We start from the raw sequence: 15,411 nt of genomic DNA on the forward strand, positions 1-15,411 counted from the left end.
CTGCTGCACACGTCATCACTGACACATGGGATAAACATGCAACATCAAATCTGATCACCAAATCGGGAAATAAGAGTCCGATCTAAAATATTGATAAGAGGAGAAAGGAAAAGAGTTTCAAAAGTCAGGTTTAGATGAAGCAGGCAGAGTTCGAGGCAGAGTCATAATTATCTGAACATATCAGACATTTGATTTGTTCTCTAATTAGTGAGCGACGGAAATGATCACAGCCCAGTGCTGAAGGAGTTTTATGGAGATACTCATGAGGAGCTCGGTGACTAACTCTGTGTGTGTGTTGACATGTTCTTCCCCTTACACTCTGTGTGTTGTCTCTCCCTGTCTGACTTTCCCTGTGTGTGGGGGGTAAAGACCTCTCCCAGAAAAGGACACTGAAATTTGAGACAGAGGTTTTTGTTTCAGAGACAAATAAATCCATCAAAGAGCTTCAGCATGAAAAAGAATAAAAGCTGTGAGAAGGTCAACACAACAGAAAAAAATTACAATTTATAAAAGATGTCAGGACATTACAACAACAGAATAATTAGCATGTAATTAATTTGTTATGATGTAATAAAATAAATAAGAACGGTGTTTCTGAGTTCTCTGTGAAAAGCTGTTTTGAATAAAACCTTTTATCAGGTCACAATAAAGTTTTTTGGAATTATAATTTTGTTTTACTGCAAACTCCACATGGTTCTACAGGCCCAGTGTCTGCATCGTTACATTTCAGCGAGAACACACATTTAATGTGGAGACATGTGAAGAAGAAAAAAAAAAATTCACACTGCACTCAGAGAAGGTTTTGTACAGAAGAGAAAAAACAAAAACACCTCATTTATTGGACATTGGAGCCTGCAATAGTGGTGTAAACTGTAAATAAACTATGAGTATAAAAGTTGTTTGATTATTTGCTTTATTTTTGGAAAGGTGGTGTTTGTGAGTCGAGTTAGCCTGCCGTCACTTCCATCTTCAGCTCACAGCTTCTTGGGACAAAATGGCAGAATGTGAGACGTAAATGTTTTTCTCCTTAAATGGCATCAACTGGTTTCCACTTATTTAATAGCTGAACTTCAGTTTTATTCAATTCTACATGCAACTGTTTTCCCCTCATTTATCTACTGATCTATTTGTATTAACACACACACACTCTGGATCACCTGAAACTCAAACCATCCCAAAGTGCGTTTCTGTCAAAGTGCTTTCAGTTTCTCTCTTTCTAACAGTGGAACAGTAGAACAGTTCTATTCAGCTTTACTTACACGGCTTTTCTGGATGCTGCAATCACAGGCATCACCCTCACAAGAACCTCATCTGTTATCTTCTCTGTACTGGTATATTTACTCAGGTCAAACTCCTCCAGCTCCTCTGCTGAAGTCAGTAACACAAACACCAGAGCAGACCACTGTGAACGAGAGAGTTCACTTTGTTTTCCAGATTTCAGGTAGCGTTGGATTTCCTCCACGAGAGAATCGTCACCCAGTTCATTCAGACAGTGGAACAGATTGATGGATTTTTCTGCAGGAAGATCTTCACTGATCTTCTCCTTAATGTACTGAACTGTTTCCTTTTTGCTCTGGGAGCTACTTCCTGTCTGTGTTACTAAGGCATGTAAGAGTTTCTGATTGGACTCCAGTGAGAGACCCAGAAGAAAGCGGAGGAACAGATCCAGATGTCCAGTCTGACTTTTTAAGGTCTGATCTACAGCACGCCTGTGTACATCTGAAATTGTCTTAAAGGGCCGACTCTGATCAAGAACATTTCTCTTTTCCTTCATGAAGGTCAGATGCACATACAGAGCTGCGAGATGTTCCTGAATGCTCAGATGAATAAAGCAGTACACTTTACTCTGGTGAAGCCCAACCTCCTCTCTGAAGACCTGCGTACACACACCTGAGTACACTGCTGCTTCTGTCACATCAATGCCACACTCTCTCAGGTCTTCCTCATAGAAGATCAGGTTGCCTTTCTTCAGCTGCTGAAAAGCCAGTTTTCCCAGTTTGAGCAGCATTTCCTCATCACTCTCCTGCTTCTTTGAGTACTTTTCTCTGATGATGTTTGTCTGAATGATGATGAAGTGTGTGTACATTTGAGTCAGAGTCTTGGGGATCTCGCCACTCTCTGCTTCACCCAACATTCTCTCAAGAACAGCAGCTGAAATCCAGCAGAAGACTGGGATGTGACACATGATGTAGAGGCTTCTTAATGACTTCAGGTGTGTGATGATGTTCTCGGCCAGGCTCTGATCACTGACCCTCTTCCTGAAGTACTCCTCCTTCTGGGGGTCATTGAACCCTCGTACCTCTGTGACTCGATGGACGTACTCAGAGGGGATTTGATCAGCTGCTGCTGGTCGGGAGGTGATCCAGATGAGAGCAGAGGGAAGCAGATTCCCTTTGATCAGGTTTATCAGCAGCACATGCACTGATACTGATTCAGTTACATCACACACTCTCACTGTGTTCTGGAAATCCAGAGGGAAACGACACTCGTCCAATCCATCAAAAATGAACAGAACCTTTTCCCACCTGGACATTTCTGTTTCTTTTGTTTCCTTGAAACAGACATGAAGGAGCTCCATCAGACTCAGTTTTTGGTCCTCCATCAGATTCAGCTCTCTGAAAGGAAGTGGAAATATGAGGGGGACGTCCTGATTTGCTTTCCCTTCAGCCCAGTCCACAATGAACTTCTGCACAGAGACTGTTTTTCCGATACCAGCCACACCCTTTGTCACTACAGTTCTGATGGGTTCGTCTTCTTCAGATAAGGGCTTAAAGATGTCGTTACATTTGATTGGTGTTTCCTCTGTTGTTGTTCTCCTGGACTCTGCCTCGATCCGTCTCACCTCACGTTCTTTATTGACGTCTCCACTGTCTCCCTCTGTGATGTAGAGCTCTGTGTAGATCTCATTCAGGAGCACTCGGTTTTCCTGCTTTATTATCACTCCATTTAAACACTGAAACTTCTTCATCAGATTTAATCTGAACTTTTTCTGGAATTCATTTACAGCAGGAGATTCTGGGGCGTGTCTGTGTGACAGGGTGAAATAAGAAGACATGGTGAGACCTGGGCTCCAATTATTACAGTTTAAGATCACAGTTTTTCTGACTGGTTTCCACAGATAACCGTTCTTTATGATGCTAACACTATGGATTTACCTAATTTGACTGTACATTTTCTATAATCTACTCCTGTAGATAATAACAGCAGAGAGGTTTATAATACCAGAGCGTCAGTGTCTCAGTCATGGTGTTGGGTTTGATCTTACCCTGTATCTGTGATGAAGATCTTTTCTCTTCTGTCTCCTGCCTTCTGTAAAACACTGGGAACAAAAATAGTCGCTGTTAAAGACAATAACTTTCATCCCTTTCATACTGTAGTCTCAGCTTTATCCCGAATTTTACTGCGATAAATGGAGCAAGTGAGTAATTATTTAGAGAACACAGAACTAAATACATCAACATTGTGGACCTGAAAAAGAAAAGTAGTGTCCCGTTTTAATTTTAGGTTTCTAATTTTTTTTCTGCTTACATTCCCCTCCAAAAGTATTGGAATAGCAAGGTCAGGCGTCATCGTTTTTTTCTTTACAATGAAGACCTTTGGGTTTGAGTTCAAAAGATGAATGAGAGAAATCAATGAGCTATTTCAGTTCTTTTTGCATATAGTCACATTTCTTGCTTCAGCATTTAAGATGTTATCCATAAGACATTTTCACTCGAATAAATGTTTACACTATTTCCTCGAAAGCATTTTAGTATCACTTAAGCATGCTTTCATCTAAACCGGGGAACAGGGGCGCTGCGCCCTCTTCCTCTCGGCGTGCGCCCCCTTACCGAAATGCTGACTGAACCCCAAGTCACACTTAGGCCATGCACTTACATGCTACTGCATAACATGCAATCTTTCTCAAAACGATCTTTTCTCCATGAAAACATCCCAGCAACACCACGTGACAATGTGCCTGATCATCAAATAAGTTATAATTACTCCAAAAATATTCCAATCATAGTAGATACACTGCCAGACGGTGCAAAAACGATCCGAATTGGTGTTTTCCAGACCGAGGCACCATGTTGTTTAGTTGGTTATTTGTTGCAGCTGCTCTCGCGAGATTTGACAGAGGTTACATACAAGGTCAGCTGACTTGTAGAGCGAGATTTCTCGAGACTGAATGACCTTTCACCCACTGGTGCGGGAGCTTTTGACAGAAGTAGTTTGTGAGTTGTTTTTGTTGACACTTGGGCATTTAAAGATGTCATCCCACGGCACAAAATGGAAGAAAGCCAAAGACTGTCCTGGGCAGAAGAAGATGACTTCTTTTTTCTGTCACAAAGCATATAAAGATGTTTCCGATGGCAGGATCGCGACAATCGAGGGATCGGTCAGTGCTGCCGGTTCCAGGGCCTCACTGAAGGACGCGCCAACCGAGCGCTGTGACAGCGGCGTTGCGGAACCCGTGATGAACGAAGACCAGATGTCTTGCTCTGATGAAGGCACCGAGTGTTCAGTGGAAAAGCAAAATGAGAAAAAGGCCGAGTTCCAGGAAAAGTTCAACTATGTATTTTTTTAGTGCGCTTACATTTTTTGCATGGTTTCAAACTTTGTGATTTGGGTTGGATTCCAACTTTACAATGTTTACTTTTTTAGTTTCCTTTTCAAGAAAATTATTTTGCTCTGGAATTTTTTTTTCCATTTTGAACAACTAACTCTGCCTTATTCTAGGATAAGAAAACAACAGATTTCTCTGGTGAAATGTTTAATACTTTGTAAGTTTGATTCATGTGAATTTGAATCATAAACTTGAATCATGAGGAATTAGTATTATGTGTAATTTGAATTATGAGGTATTAGAATTTGGATTAAGTGTTGTTTGTGACAAAGTTTTATTTTCTTTTTCAAATAAACAATTTGTTACGAATTCCTTCTCAGATAGCCTCAGAATGTCCCATTATAGCCTCAATTTTTCAAAGGCTTCGCACGGTGGAAGGGGAACCCCCCCGGTCGCTTCGCTGCCTCGCCATGGTGAGCACCCTCATACTAAATTTTTGTAGAAAAACCCTGCTTAAGACCAAGTAACTGTAATATAAATCACAATAGCTGCTAATGACAGTGGAGCACATCCATTACTGTGACTAACTGTGAGAATTATGGGATGTTACCTGTGTACAGGTGAGGGGTTTCCATTTTTAAAGTTCAAAGGAGGAATCATAGACGCATCACTCTTCATGGAGACCCAGCTGGGTTCTGGTGAGTCTGATCTCTTTCTCTGCAGTTCACTGTACAACATTACAGACAGTTCATTATAGAAACCAGTTACAGTTTTTCACTGATTTGTTAATTTGACTTAATTTCACTAACAATGAACAGCAGAATGTGTCTTTATTGGTTATTTAAAGGATTTTGTTCACCATTACGATCACTTTTATTGTCACATCCAGATGAATTTGCTTCCTTATGTGTGAGACACTGTGAAACACTGAACTGCACAGTTACTGATATTAATTACTCTAAATCGTTCAGTGACAGTATTGGAGCAGCATTGGGACCTAATTAAAGTATCACAAACTGATAAATATCAAAACTCTGCTAATGATCTAGACTGGATAAAGGAATGTGTAACACGGCCTTTCACTCTACAGTGACACTAACTGTGAGAATTATGGGATGTTACCTGTGTACAGGTGAGGGGTTTCCATTTTTAAAGTTCAAAGGAGGAATCATAGACGCATCACTCTTCATGGAGACCCAGCTGGGTTCTGGTGAGTCTGATCTCTTTCTCTGCAGTTCACTGTACAACATTACAGAGTGGACATGAGACAGTTTTTCTTCCACAGAATTCCGACACAAAATACCACCGAGATGAATTTGTATCATATCGTATATCACCATATTTCTGTTCAATATTCATTATGACCTCCACCTCTTCTTACACACTCGGCAGCAGCAGCAGAGGGAGTAGCACATGTGATGACACTCATTTGTTATTTTAATCATTTAAGGCACAATTTACCCTCAAACAATCTTTCTACATTAACAACGGCATCATGAAATAGCTTTATTACAGCTCCACTGAAAAAGATAAAAATATGTTCATAACAGGGGAAAAATACACCTGATATTATAAATCCTGATCTAATTTTCTTCTGCACTAAACTCCAGCAGCGACTTCACCGGCTCTCCAGATCTCTGGGCTTATAGTGTAGCTATCTGTCTAGTAGCTTTCTAACAGAAACAGGAAATACGCATCGTCCCAATGAGCTAATCCTGTTTCTCAGCACAGCTGCTGTAAATGTGAATAAACAAAGGAACCCATTCATAAACAGTAGAATAAATGTTATTACCTCATAGTGCTTAGCTGCTTACACGTCAATAGTTTCTGTTATCCCTTCTTTTTCCTATAGAACATCCTGTTCTAATTATTGTTCTTAGTCGATAGGATATGAAAAAAAAGGGAATGATAAACTTTGATGGCTCTTCAGAGTCTCCCAGAAATGCTGATGTGTCAGAATCTGAGTTGAACACTCCTACTGTATTGATACTGCAGTGGAGCGATTTGTGTCAACACCATCTCATCAGTCTGGTCCTGTGAAGCCTGTACTGGGATACGACTCGTATCGTGGCTTTAGTGTATCGTCTCATACCTACTCTTTACTCTTTAACTGCTTTATTATTTTATAAGAACATCATTTTACTGACAGTGAACAGAATCTGAATGTTTAAAGTGGGGACTGATAACTTTTCATTCTGAGGATAAATTTTTGTTCAGTTATTCTTTTCATATCTACTCACTCCATATTTCAGATATGAACAGTTAATGACTAAAATATCAGAACATGGCAGTTTACCGCTTTTCTGAGGGTGGCGTCACATTATCTGTGTCCAGATCACAGCTCTCCATTTTTGAATATTAGTGTATGGACACACAGCTCATGGACTCACTGCTGATTCCTGAAGACACTGATCTCTTCTGCTGGAATTAATTTCACTCCTAGAAAAGACAAAAACAAATGTAGCCTATGGGAGCACTGCACTTTTATTTTGATATGGCAGCTGGCCCCTTGTTTTCCCTGTTGGTCTCACGTAGAGTTTAAAATGTCATGACTTTAGCTCACCTGGGAAGAGACGCTGAGTTGATGCTGAGCACCTGCGGTGGTATATGTTGTGTTTCCTCTCCGTGGTTGTTATTTTTGTCTTTTTTACAAAGAAGCTGGTGGTGTGAGCCCAGCTGGTTGTGTGTGTAGTGACTTCAGTGCCTGGACAAGCAAACGGAAGTATAGCAGTGGCCACATTTGGCATAGCCGGCAGGATAGCTGAGTGCAACTGTCATGAAGTCTCAGAGTTAAGTTGGTTTTGTATGTATTTGTTTTTTTTTTTGTTTTGGGAGAAAAACAGTGGTTGCCTCCAGTCAACGAAAGGCCCTCTAAGTGACCAGCTCTGCAGACGACCAGCCCTCTAGATGAACGGCAAGGTTAAAAAGATCTGCTTTTTCTGCTAAGCTGAAATTTTGTGCCTCTGAACTAGTGCTTTTTGGTTTTGTTTTTTTTTTGTTTAATTGTTGTTGGTAATCAGTCATGAGTAATAGTGATACAGAAGTGAACCCTGATGAACATCTTAGACTTTTAAATGAACGCATTCAACAGCTGCAGGCTGATAATGACCGCTTGCGTGCTACTTTTGGTCAGGCTGGTACTTCTGGGGCTGGTATTTCTGATGCTTATGCTAGCTGTAGTGGGAATGATGGGGGTGGTACTTCCGGGGCTGGTATTTCTGATGCTTATGCTAGCTCTAGTGGGAATGATGGGGGTGGTTCTTCAGGGGCTGGTATTGCTAATGTATCTCATAGATCTGAACGTTACATATATTTGCCAAGGGAGAGAAAATGTCCTAGGTTTTCTGGGAAAGACACAGACACTCTGCCAGTAGAGGAGTGGGTGGAGGAGGCCTGTAGATCTCTGGAAGTACGACACATGTCCCGGGCAGAGCAGGCTTTGTTTTTGTATGACCTCTTAGATGGCGAAGCAAAAAATGAGATAAAGTTCCGCCCTTCCATAGAGCGAAATGATCCAGACAGAATATTTCAAGTTTTGACTGATACCTATGGATGTTCTAAATCGTTTATTTCTCTCCAAAGCAGTTTTTCCAGCGTAAACAATTAGAGGGGGAGTCCATTCGTGAGTTTTCTCATGCCTTGTTGGGCTTGATGGAGGCTATAAAGCGTAACAATCCCAGAGGCATTTCAGACTCAGATGCTTTAGTCCGGGATCAATTTATTGAGCATGTACGGGATGGGCTGTTGAGATGGGAACTGAAGAAGTTGGTTCAGCTTAACCCACGTTCTTCTTTTCTTTCCATACACAGCGAGGCTGTTCGTTGGGTGGAGGATGGGGAGCGTGTTTGTGTGCCACGACCTTGTTCTTATTCCTGTGATTCCCAGGCTCTGGTGGTGGGTGAGTGTCGAGCTGCTAGCCATGTAGTCACTGCTAAACCTAATGATGAACTAGCAGAACTGAAAGAATGCTTACAAAAACAGCAAGCACAGTTGGATGCTATATTGCAGCAATTGGCCTCCTCACACTCACCCAACATGCAGAGTCGGGGTCCAAGCGGACCTTCCCGTAGGCCTTATTGTTTTCAACCAGATGGTAAACCCATATGTTTGCGCTGTGAACAACCGGGACACATTGCCCGTTTCTGCCGTACAGAACTGGCTAGCAGCTCTGGGCCAACCATGCGGGGAAGGGTGGCTGTGCAGGGAATTGAAGCGGATGTGGCAGCTGTAGTCTCTGGGCCACAGGGAAATTAGCCCCCTCTGGTGCAGAGAGTCGGCCATCAGAAGGGGATTTTAACGGCTCAATCATAACCACAAAATATTTAAAGCTTATTGGGTCTTGTCCAGTAGTCGAAGTTGAGATGGGAGGGGTTCGGGTCCCATGTCTACTTGATACAGGTTCAATGGTAACAACCATCTGCGAGAGTTTTTTTAATCACCATTTTCAATCTTGGGATGACAAACAGTTAAGAGAGTGCAATTGGCTTCAGCTTAGGGCAGCTAACGGCCTAGACATCCCATATTTGGGGTACTTGGAGCTCGATGTTCGAGTTCTAGGTAAGGCCCTGCCACGCATGGGTGTTCTTGTTGTCCGTGATCACCCCCACTCAGATGGTGCAGCCAAGGTCCCTGGTCTGTTGGGCATGAATATAATAAGTGGGTGTTATGGGGAACTTTTTCAACAACATGGTTCCACTCTGTTTCAGTCTCCTATCGTACAAAGAGCAAGTGAGGGTTGGAGGAATGCTTTGTTTGAGTGACACAAATTAGACTGCCTGCCAGAAACGGAGCTTTTGGGGCGTGTTAAAATGAGTGGGCGTTTGTCTGTGCGTGTGCCAGCTGGGTCGCTGAAGATGGTAGCTGCCACTTGTGCCACACACTTTGGTCGTGCTCTTCACTCCACTTTGTTTGAACCCACTAGCAGGCTGCCAGCTGTCCTTTTGGCTTCCAAGGCTTACCTCTTGGTGGAAAGGGGGAGGGTATGGGTGCCTATAGTTAATGTCGGGGTACAGGATGTTTGGCTGCCATGCCGAGCTACTCTAGGTGAATTGTTTGTTGTAGAACTGCAGACCAACAGTAGTGCTATTACACTGGAGAGAGCAGGAGACACAGCATGTATTGTGCAGGTTAATACACTTCAGGCTCAACATAGTCCCCTCGACTTGTCAGCCATCTCGTGGCCCAATCTCAGTTCCAGTCAAGATCAGGAGGGTAGAGCACTTCTCCAGCAGTATAGTTGTGTGTTTAGCCAGAGTGAAGAAGATATTGGGTGTACTGACCTCATACATCATGAAATACCATTACTGGACACTGCACCTGTAAGACAGCGCTATCATAGACTTCCCCCTTCACAGTACGATCTTGTTAGGGCCCACATTGGTGAGCTTCTAGACAGGGGGGTGGTGCGGGTGAGCTGCAGTCCCTATTCTTCCCCTATTGTGGTCGTGCAGAAGAAGGATGGCACCATCCGATTGTGTGTCAACTATAGACGGCTAAATGCACAGACTCGAAAGGATGCTTTTCCTCTCCCCCGTATAGAGGAGTCATTGGATGCCTTGACCAGGGCCACTCTCTTTTCCACCCTTGATCTGGCCTCTGGATATAACCAAGTGCCAATGGCTGAGCATGATAAGGCAAAGACAGCTTTTTGTACACCATTCGGATTGTTTGAATTTAATATGATGCCATTTGGGCTGTGTAACACTCCTGGGACTTTTCAACGTCTCATGGAACGTATTTTTGGAGATGAGCGTTTCCATTCCCTACTGCTTTATCTGGATGACATCGTAGTGTTCTCCTGTGACTTTGAATCACATCTGCAGCGTTTAGAGCTTGTCTTGGGGAGACTGAAGCACCATAACCTAAAGTTGAAACTAAAGAAATGTAGTTTCTTCCAGTCCAAAGTGAAGTATCTGGGGCATGTCATCTCGGCTGCAGGAGTGTTGACCGATCCAGAGAAAATTAGGGCAGTGGCAGAGTGGAGGCGCCCACAGATGCTGACAGAGCTGCGGTCCTTTCTGGGCTTTGCTTCTTATTATAGGCGCTTTGTGGAGGGCTTTGCTGGATTGGCGGCTCCTTTGCATAAGGTAGTTGGGGTGTTGCAAAGCTCCAAGAAGAAGCATGAGTCTGGCTCATTAGATGGACATTGGGACGATGCCTGTGAGGCTGCATTTTCGGGGTTGAAGAGTAAGCTAGTAAGCGCCTCTGTGCTGCAATATGCAGACTTTTCCAAGCCATTTATCTTGGAAACAGACGCCAGTCATGCCGGTCTGGGGGCAGTACTGTCTCAAGAATACGAAGGCAAGAAGAGGCCTGTAGCATTTGCAAGCCAGGGATTGCATCCATCAGAGTGTAACATGTCTAATTATAGTGCTATGAAGCTTGAACTTCTCGCCTTGAAATGGTCAATTATGGAGAAATTCAGAGAATATCTGCTAGGTGCTAAGTTCACAGTGTATACTGACAACAATCCCCTTAGCTACCTGCAGACAGCTAAGCTTGGTGCCGTTGAGCAGCGCTGGGCCTCTCAGTTAGCACTGTTCAATTTTGACATCAAGTATCGCCCAGGGACTATGAACAGAAATGCAGATGCTCTATCTCGGTTGCCGGGCCAACCCACTCCAACGTCCATGTCAGAGCTAGTCCCAGGCACAGCCATTCCCTTGGCTATCCAGCAGGCCAGTGCTGTTCTTGCTAGCACTCACAGTGCTTCTTGTGGTGCCATTGATGCTTTTCCAGTTCGAGAAAAGCAAGAACTTAGAGTCTTACAAGCTGCTGATCCGGTTCTGGGCTCCTTTTTGAAGTATTGGAAGAGGGGAGCGGTACCATCCGCAGCTGAATGTGGGCAGGAGCCCGCAGCTGTTAAGGAGTTAGTGCGCCAGTGGGACAGGATCCGGGATCGGGATGGGGTTCTGTACCGGCTGGTACAATCACCAGATGGCGCCATCGATGTCCTCCAGTTGCTGTTACCCCAGTCTCTGCACAGCGAGGTGCTTTCTGCCCTTCATAATGATCATGGCCATCAGGGATGTGAGAGAACTTCCCAGCTGTTGCGAGAGCGCTGCTACTGGCCTGGACTCCGAAAAGACGTGGAGCAGTGGTGTCTGAACTGCGAGCGGTGCACTGTGGCCAAGGCGGGCCAGCCAAGATTGAGAACTTTCCCGGGGCATCTCCTGGCTTCCAGGCCATTGGAAGTAGTAGCACTGGATTTCACCATGTTAGAGCGAGCCAGTGATGGCCAAGAGAATGTGTTGGTAATTACGAACGTTTTCTCCAAGTTTACCCAAGTGTATGCCACACCTAACCAGAAGGCAAACACCGTGGCCCGTATTCTAACTGAGAAATGGTTTTACATCTATGGCATTCCGCAACGCATCCACTCAGATCAGGGGCGAAGTTTTGAGAGTGACCTTCTGAAGAATTTGTGTACACTCTATGGGGTGCGGAAGAGCCGCACTACCCCTTATCACCCTCAGGGGAATGGACAATGTGAGCGGTTCAACTGCACCCTGCACAACCTTCTGCGTACTCTCCCAGCGGTAAAGAAGAGACAGTGGCCAAAACACTTACCTCAAGTAGTTTTTGCTTATAACACCACAGTGCATTCTTCTACTGGGTACTCTCCTACGAGCTCATGTTTGGGCGCAAACCTTTTCTGCCTGTGGATGCCTTGCTAGGCTTTCAAGAGGATTGTGCTGAGGAGGGTTCAATAGAGGACTGGGTGCAAGAACACCAAGAACGCTGCCGGGTGGCGTATGATCTCGCAGGGCGCCACCTGGAAGAGGCTGCAGTCAAAAGAGCAGTCCAACAGCCCCAGGCCAATGCCGAGTTTCTTCCTCCTGGAACAGTTGTTTATCGACGCAATTATGTGCAAGGCCGCAATAAGATCCAGGACGTATGGGGTCCAGTTAAATATAAAGTGGTGAGGTGCTTAGATGATGAGGGAAGAGTCTATGCCATCAGTCCCTTAGATGGTGAGGGACCAGTGAAGAACATCCATTGGACGGAGTTACGGGTCTCCCCAACTGACTTTTGTCCTGAATCAGAGGCGGACCCAAGTGCGATAGAAATGCACACCGAGCCAGGTGTGTCCAACCAGGAAGTCGACTCCGAAGAGGATACGGAGTTGTTGCTCATCGCAACATTGCCTCAAGGTCAGGGGTCTGTTGAGCCCAGTGCCCCAAACCTTGTGACAAGGACCAACCCCTTCAGGATGGATGGCAACCTAGGAGGCCCGATCCTACAACAGGACACGTCACCTGCCCTCAGCACAGGCCAGCCCAGTGAGCCCTTGCAGATCCCAGTCTTGTTGCCACAGACCTTAGGGAGACGGCCTGTGGGGAGTGAGATCCCAGTCAAGGCTATTCTTCGACGGTCATCCAGAGCACAACGGGGCCATCACTCTAACCCCCATCGATTACCACGGTCTGTGACTGCAGTGGGGATTGGGGAGGGGTTAGGGGCGGCAGCTCACCCGTTGGGGGGGGAAATCTTAGACTGGTGTAGTTGTAGTGGGTCAGTATAGAGAGGGTGGGTCACCGGGACGGTTCCCTTCCAATGTGGGGGTGAATGTAGCCTATGGGAGCACTGCACTTTTATTTTGATATGGCAGCTGGCCCCTTGTTTTCCCTGTTGGTCTCACGTAGAGTTTAAAACGTCACGACTTTAGCTCACCTGGGAATAGACGCCGAGTTGATGCTGAGCACCTGCGGTGGTATATGTTGTGTTTCCTCTCCGTGGTTGTTATTTTTGTCTTTTTTACAAAGAAGCTGGTGGTGTGAGCCCAGCTGGTTGTGTGTGTAGTGACTTCAGTGCCTGGACAAGCAAACAGAAGTATTGCCACTGGCCTACAGCTGGAAGCCTGTGTGTGGGTAACAGCTCATGCGATTTGACGAGCAAACGGAAGTATTACTGATGGGGTGGACCCAGCTGGAACCTGACCTATGAGTAAAATTCGTTTCTGTGTAGCTGTCCAAGTGGGAGGAACACATCGTCATCACCATTGGTGCTACAGCAACGGTAGATGGGGCACCACTGTTTTTTTTCCTTATTGAGTTTTTATCAATTTTCTTTTTGTTGGTTTAATACTCTGGGCAATTAGGAAATTGAGCTTTGGTGATCCTGTGTGTCATGACTAGGTATTAGGTTTGTGCATTTAAAGTGTGCAGCCTATGGGCTGTAGTTCCATCCTTTTAGTAGTATTTAGGCTACCGTTGGGGGAAACCAAATTAAGTATTTTTAGAGTAGTACATGTGTGCAGGTGTGTTGTGTTACCATTTAACAAATTAGACTGTGCCCACGTGGCAGTAACTTTTTTTCTTTTTTTGGGTTTGTGGTTTTTGTATTTTTTGTTTATTTTTTTCTTGTGTCTTGTTGATTAATATGTATTGTCTTTTGGTTTTCCTCCCATGAACACCTATACTATTTATACCATACATTATTTTTGCTATTTGCACATTCCTGTTGCCAATAGGCACATTGTCACCTTACCCTCTGTCTATGTGGCTGAGAGCCTAGTGCCCATGAGTAGTCTTGTTTTAAATTAAAAAGAGAAATTAAAAGAAAATAAAAGCTTTTTATATGACTATATGACAGTTGTATTTCAGTTATTTATGTTGAACTGTTGTGGGGAAGTAAATCCAGGTGCCTTATTGTAGGGTTCTCTCATCCTTGAAACTGAGAGTGGCGTAGTCACTTTTGTTATAGCAGTGGCCACACAAACATGCTGTTAAAACTGGAAAAAAAAATCCTTCACATCTGAAGGTGACTAAAATCATTTGTATTTAATAGAAAAGCTACTTCAAGTCTAATACTGTTTTCTTTACCAGCATGAAATGTTTTTTTTTTTTTAGTTTAAATGACTAATTTCTGTCCAGTTCATTAAAACTGATGAATAAATAGTGACAGATAAAATGGAGTAGTTTGCACTTTTTAGCGACAGTAGAAACTATTTTGTGTAGTGTGGGTTTGGTATTAATATAAAAAATCATGAAGAAACTTTAGTGGTTATTTTTGCGTTTTGAAACCATTTAATATGATTTTTGTTTTTTCTTTTCCCCTCACACATGCTCCTTATATAAGACTTTTTTTTCCCTTCAAAATTTTTATTTAGAACATATAGTACAACCAAACAAGGCACTTCAAAGTCACATACAATTCCTTCTTTTGGTTTAGCAAAAAATAAAAAAATAAAGTAAAGTAAACAAAACATAAAGGGCTCTCGCATATTAAGTAATGCAAACAATTTAAAGGAGATACGCAGAGCCATGGCTCACTTTTCGTTTATAAATGCCTTGAGACCTCAAGAATGGCACAGGAATAGTTTTAAGGGCTAATAATAAATCTAATATAGTAATTTTTATGATTAAAGTGATTTATATAGGTAGCGGTCTGAGTGAATGACCTTGACATCTGTGACGTCAAAGCAGGAAGTCTATCGGTCTCATCACCATTTCCGCTAAACTAAAACACAGAGCTGACTGCAACTCTGATCCTCCATTTTGAGCTAATTTATCGCCATGACACGGAGATGTGTTTTTGGACGGTGCAGCAACACGACAGAAGGTGGATTTACGTTGCATTCATGACCCAAGAATGTTCACACTGCAAAGATTTGGACACGTTTTGTGAGAAGTTCACGGGCACAATGGGTGCCTATGAAGTGGGTGCAGTCCCAACATCTCATCTCATTATCTCTAGCCACTTTATCCTGTTCTACAGGGTCGCAGGCAAGCTGGAGCCTATCCCAGCTGACTACAGGCGAAAGGCGGGGTACACCCTGGACAAGTCGCCAGGTCATCACAGGGCTGACACATAGACACAGACAACCATTCACACTCACACCTACGGTCAATTCAGACCCCGTT

The 15,411-nt window shown here is 43.8% G+C and overlaps 2 protein-coding genes across 2 annotated transcripts in view; both read right to left on the minus strand.

The window, feature by feature from the left end:
• The window catches only part of LOC132870622 (NACHT, LRR and PYD domains-containing protein 12-like), a 327,744-nt gene that overhangs the window by 12,936 nt on the left and 299,397 nt on the right, over positions 1 to 15,411 (minus strand). The window lies entirely within an intron of this gene.
• LOC132871035 (NLR family CARD domain-containing protein 3-like) lies at positions 1,256 to 3,322 on the minus strand. Its single transcript, XM_060905191.1, has 2 exons — positions 3,266 to 3,322; positions 1,256 to 3,026 (listed from the first exon to the last, which is right to left on the minus strand). Exon 2 carries the CDS (start codon positions 2,966 to 2,968, stop codon positions 1,256 to 1,258), a length of 1,713 nt encoding a protein of 570 aa, XP_060761174.1. The 5' UTR covers positions 2,969 to 3,026; positions 3,266 to 3,322.

Source organism: Neoarius graeffei, chromosome 22, assembly GCF_027579695.1.
Source record: "Neoarius graeffei isolate fNeoGra1 chromosome 22, fNeoGra1.pri, whole genome shotgun sequence".
Taxonomy (NCBI): domain Eukaryota; kingdom Metazoa; phylum Chordata; class Actinopteri; order Siluriformes; family Ariidae; genus Neoarius; species Neoarius graeffei.

Excerpts from the sequence above, each read along its gene's own strand:
- LOC132871035 (XM_060905191.1), bottom strand. The coding sequence starts at position 2,968 with ATGAAGAAGTTTCAGTGTTTAAATGGAGTGATAATAAAGCAGGAAAAC.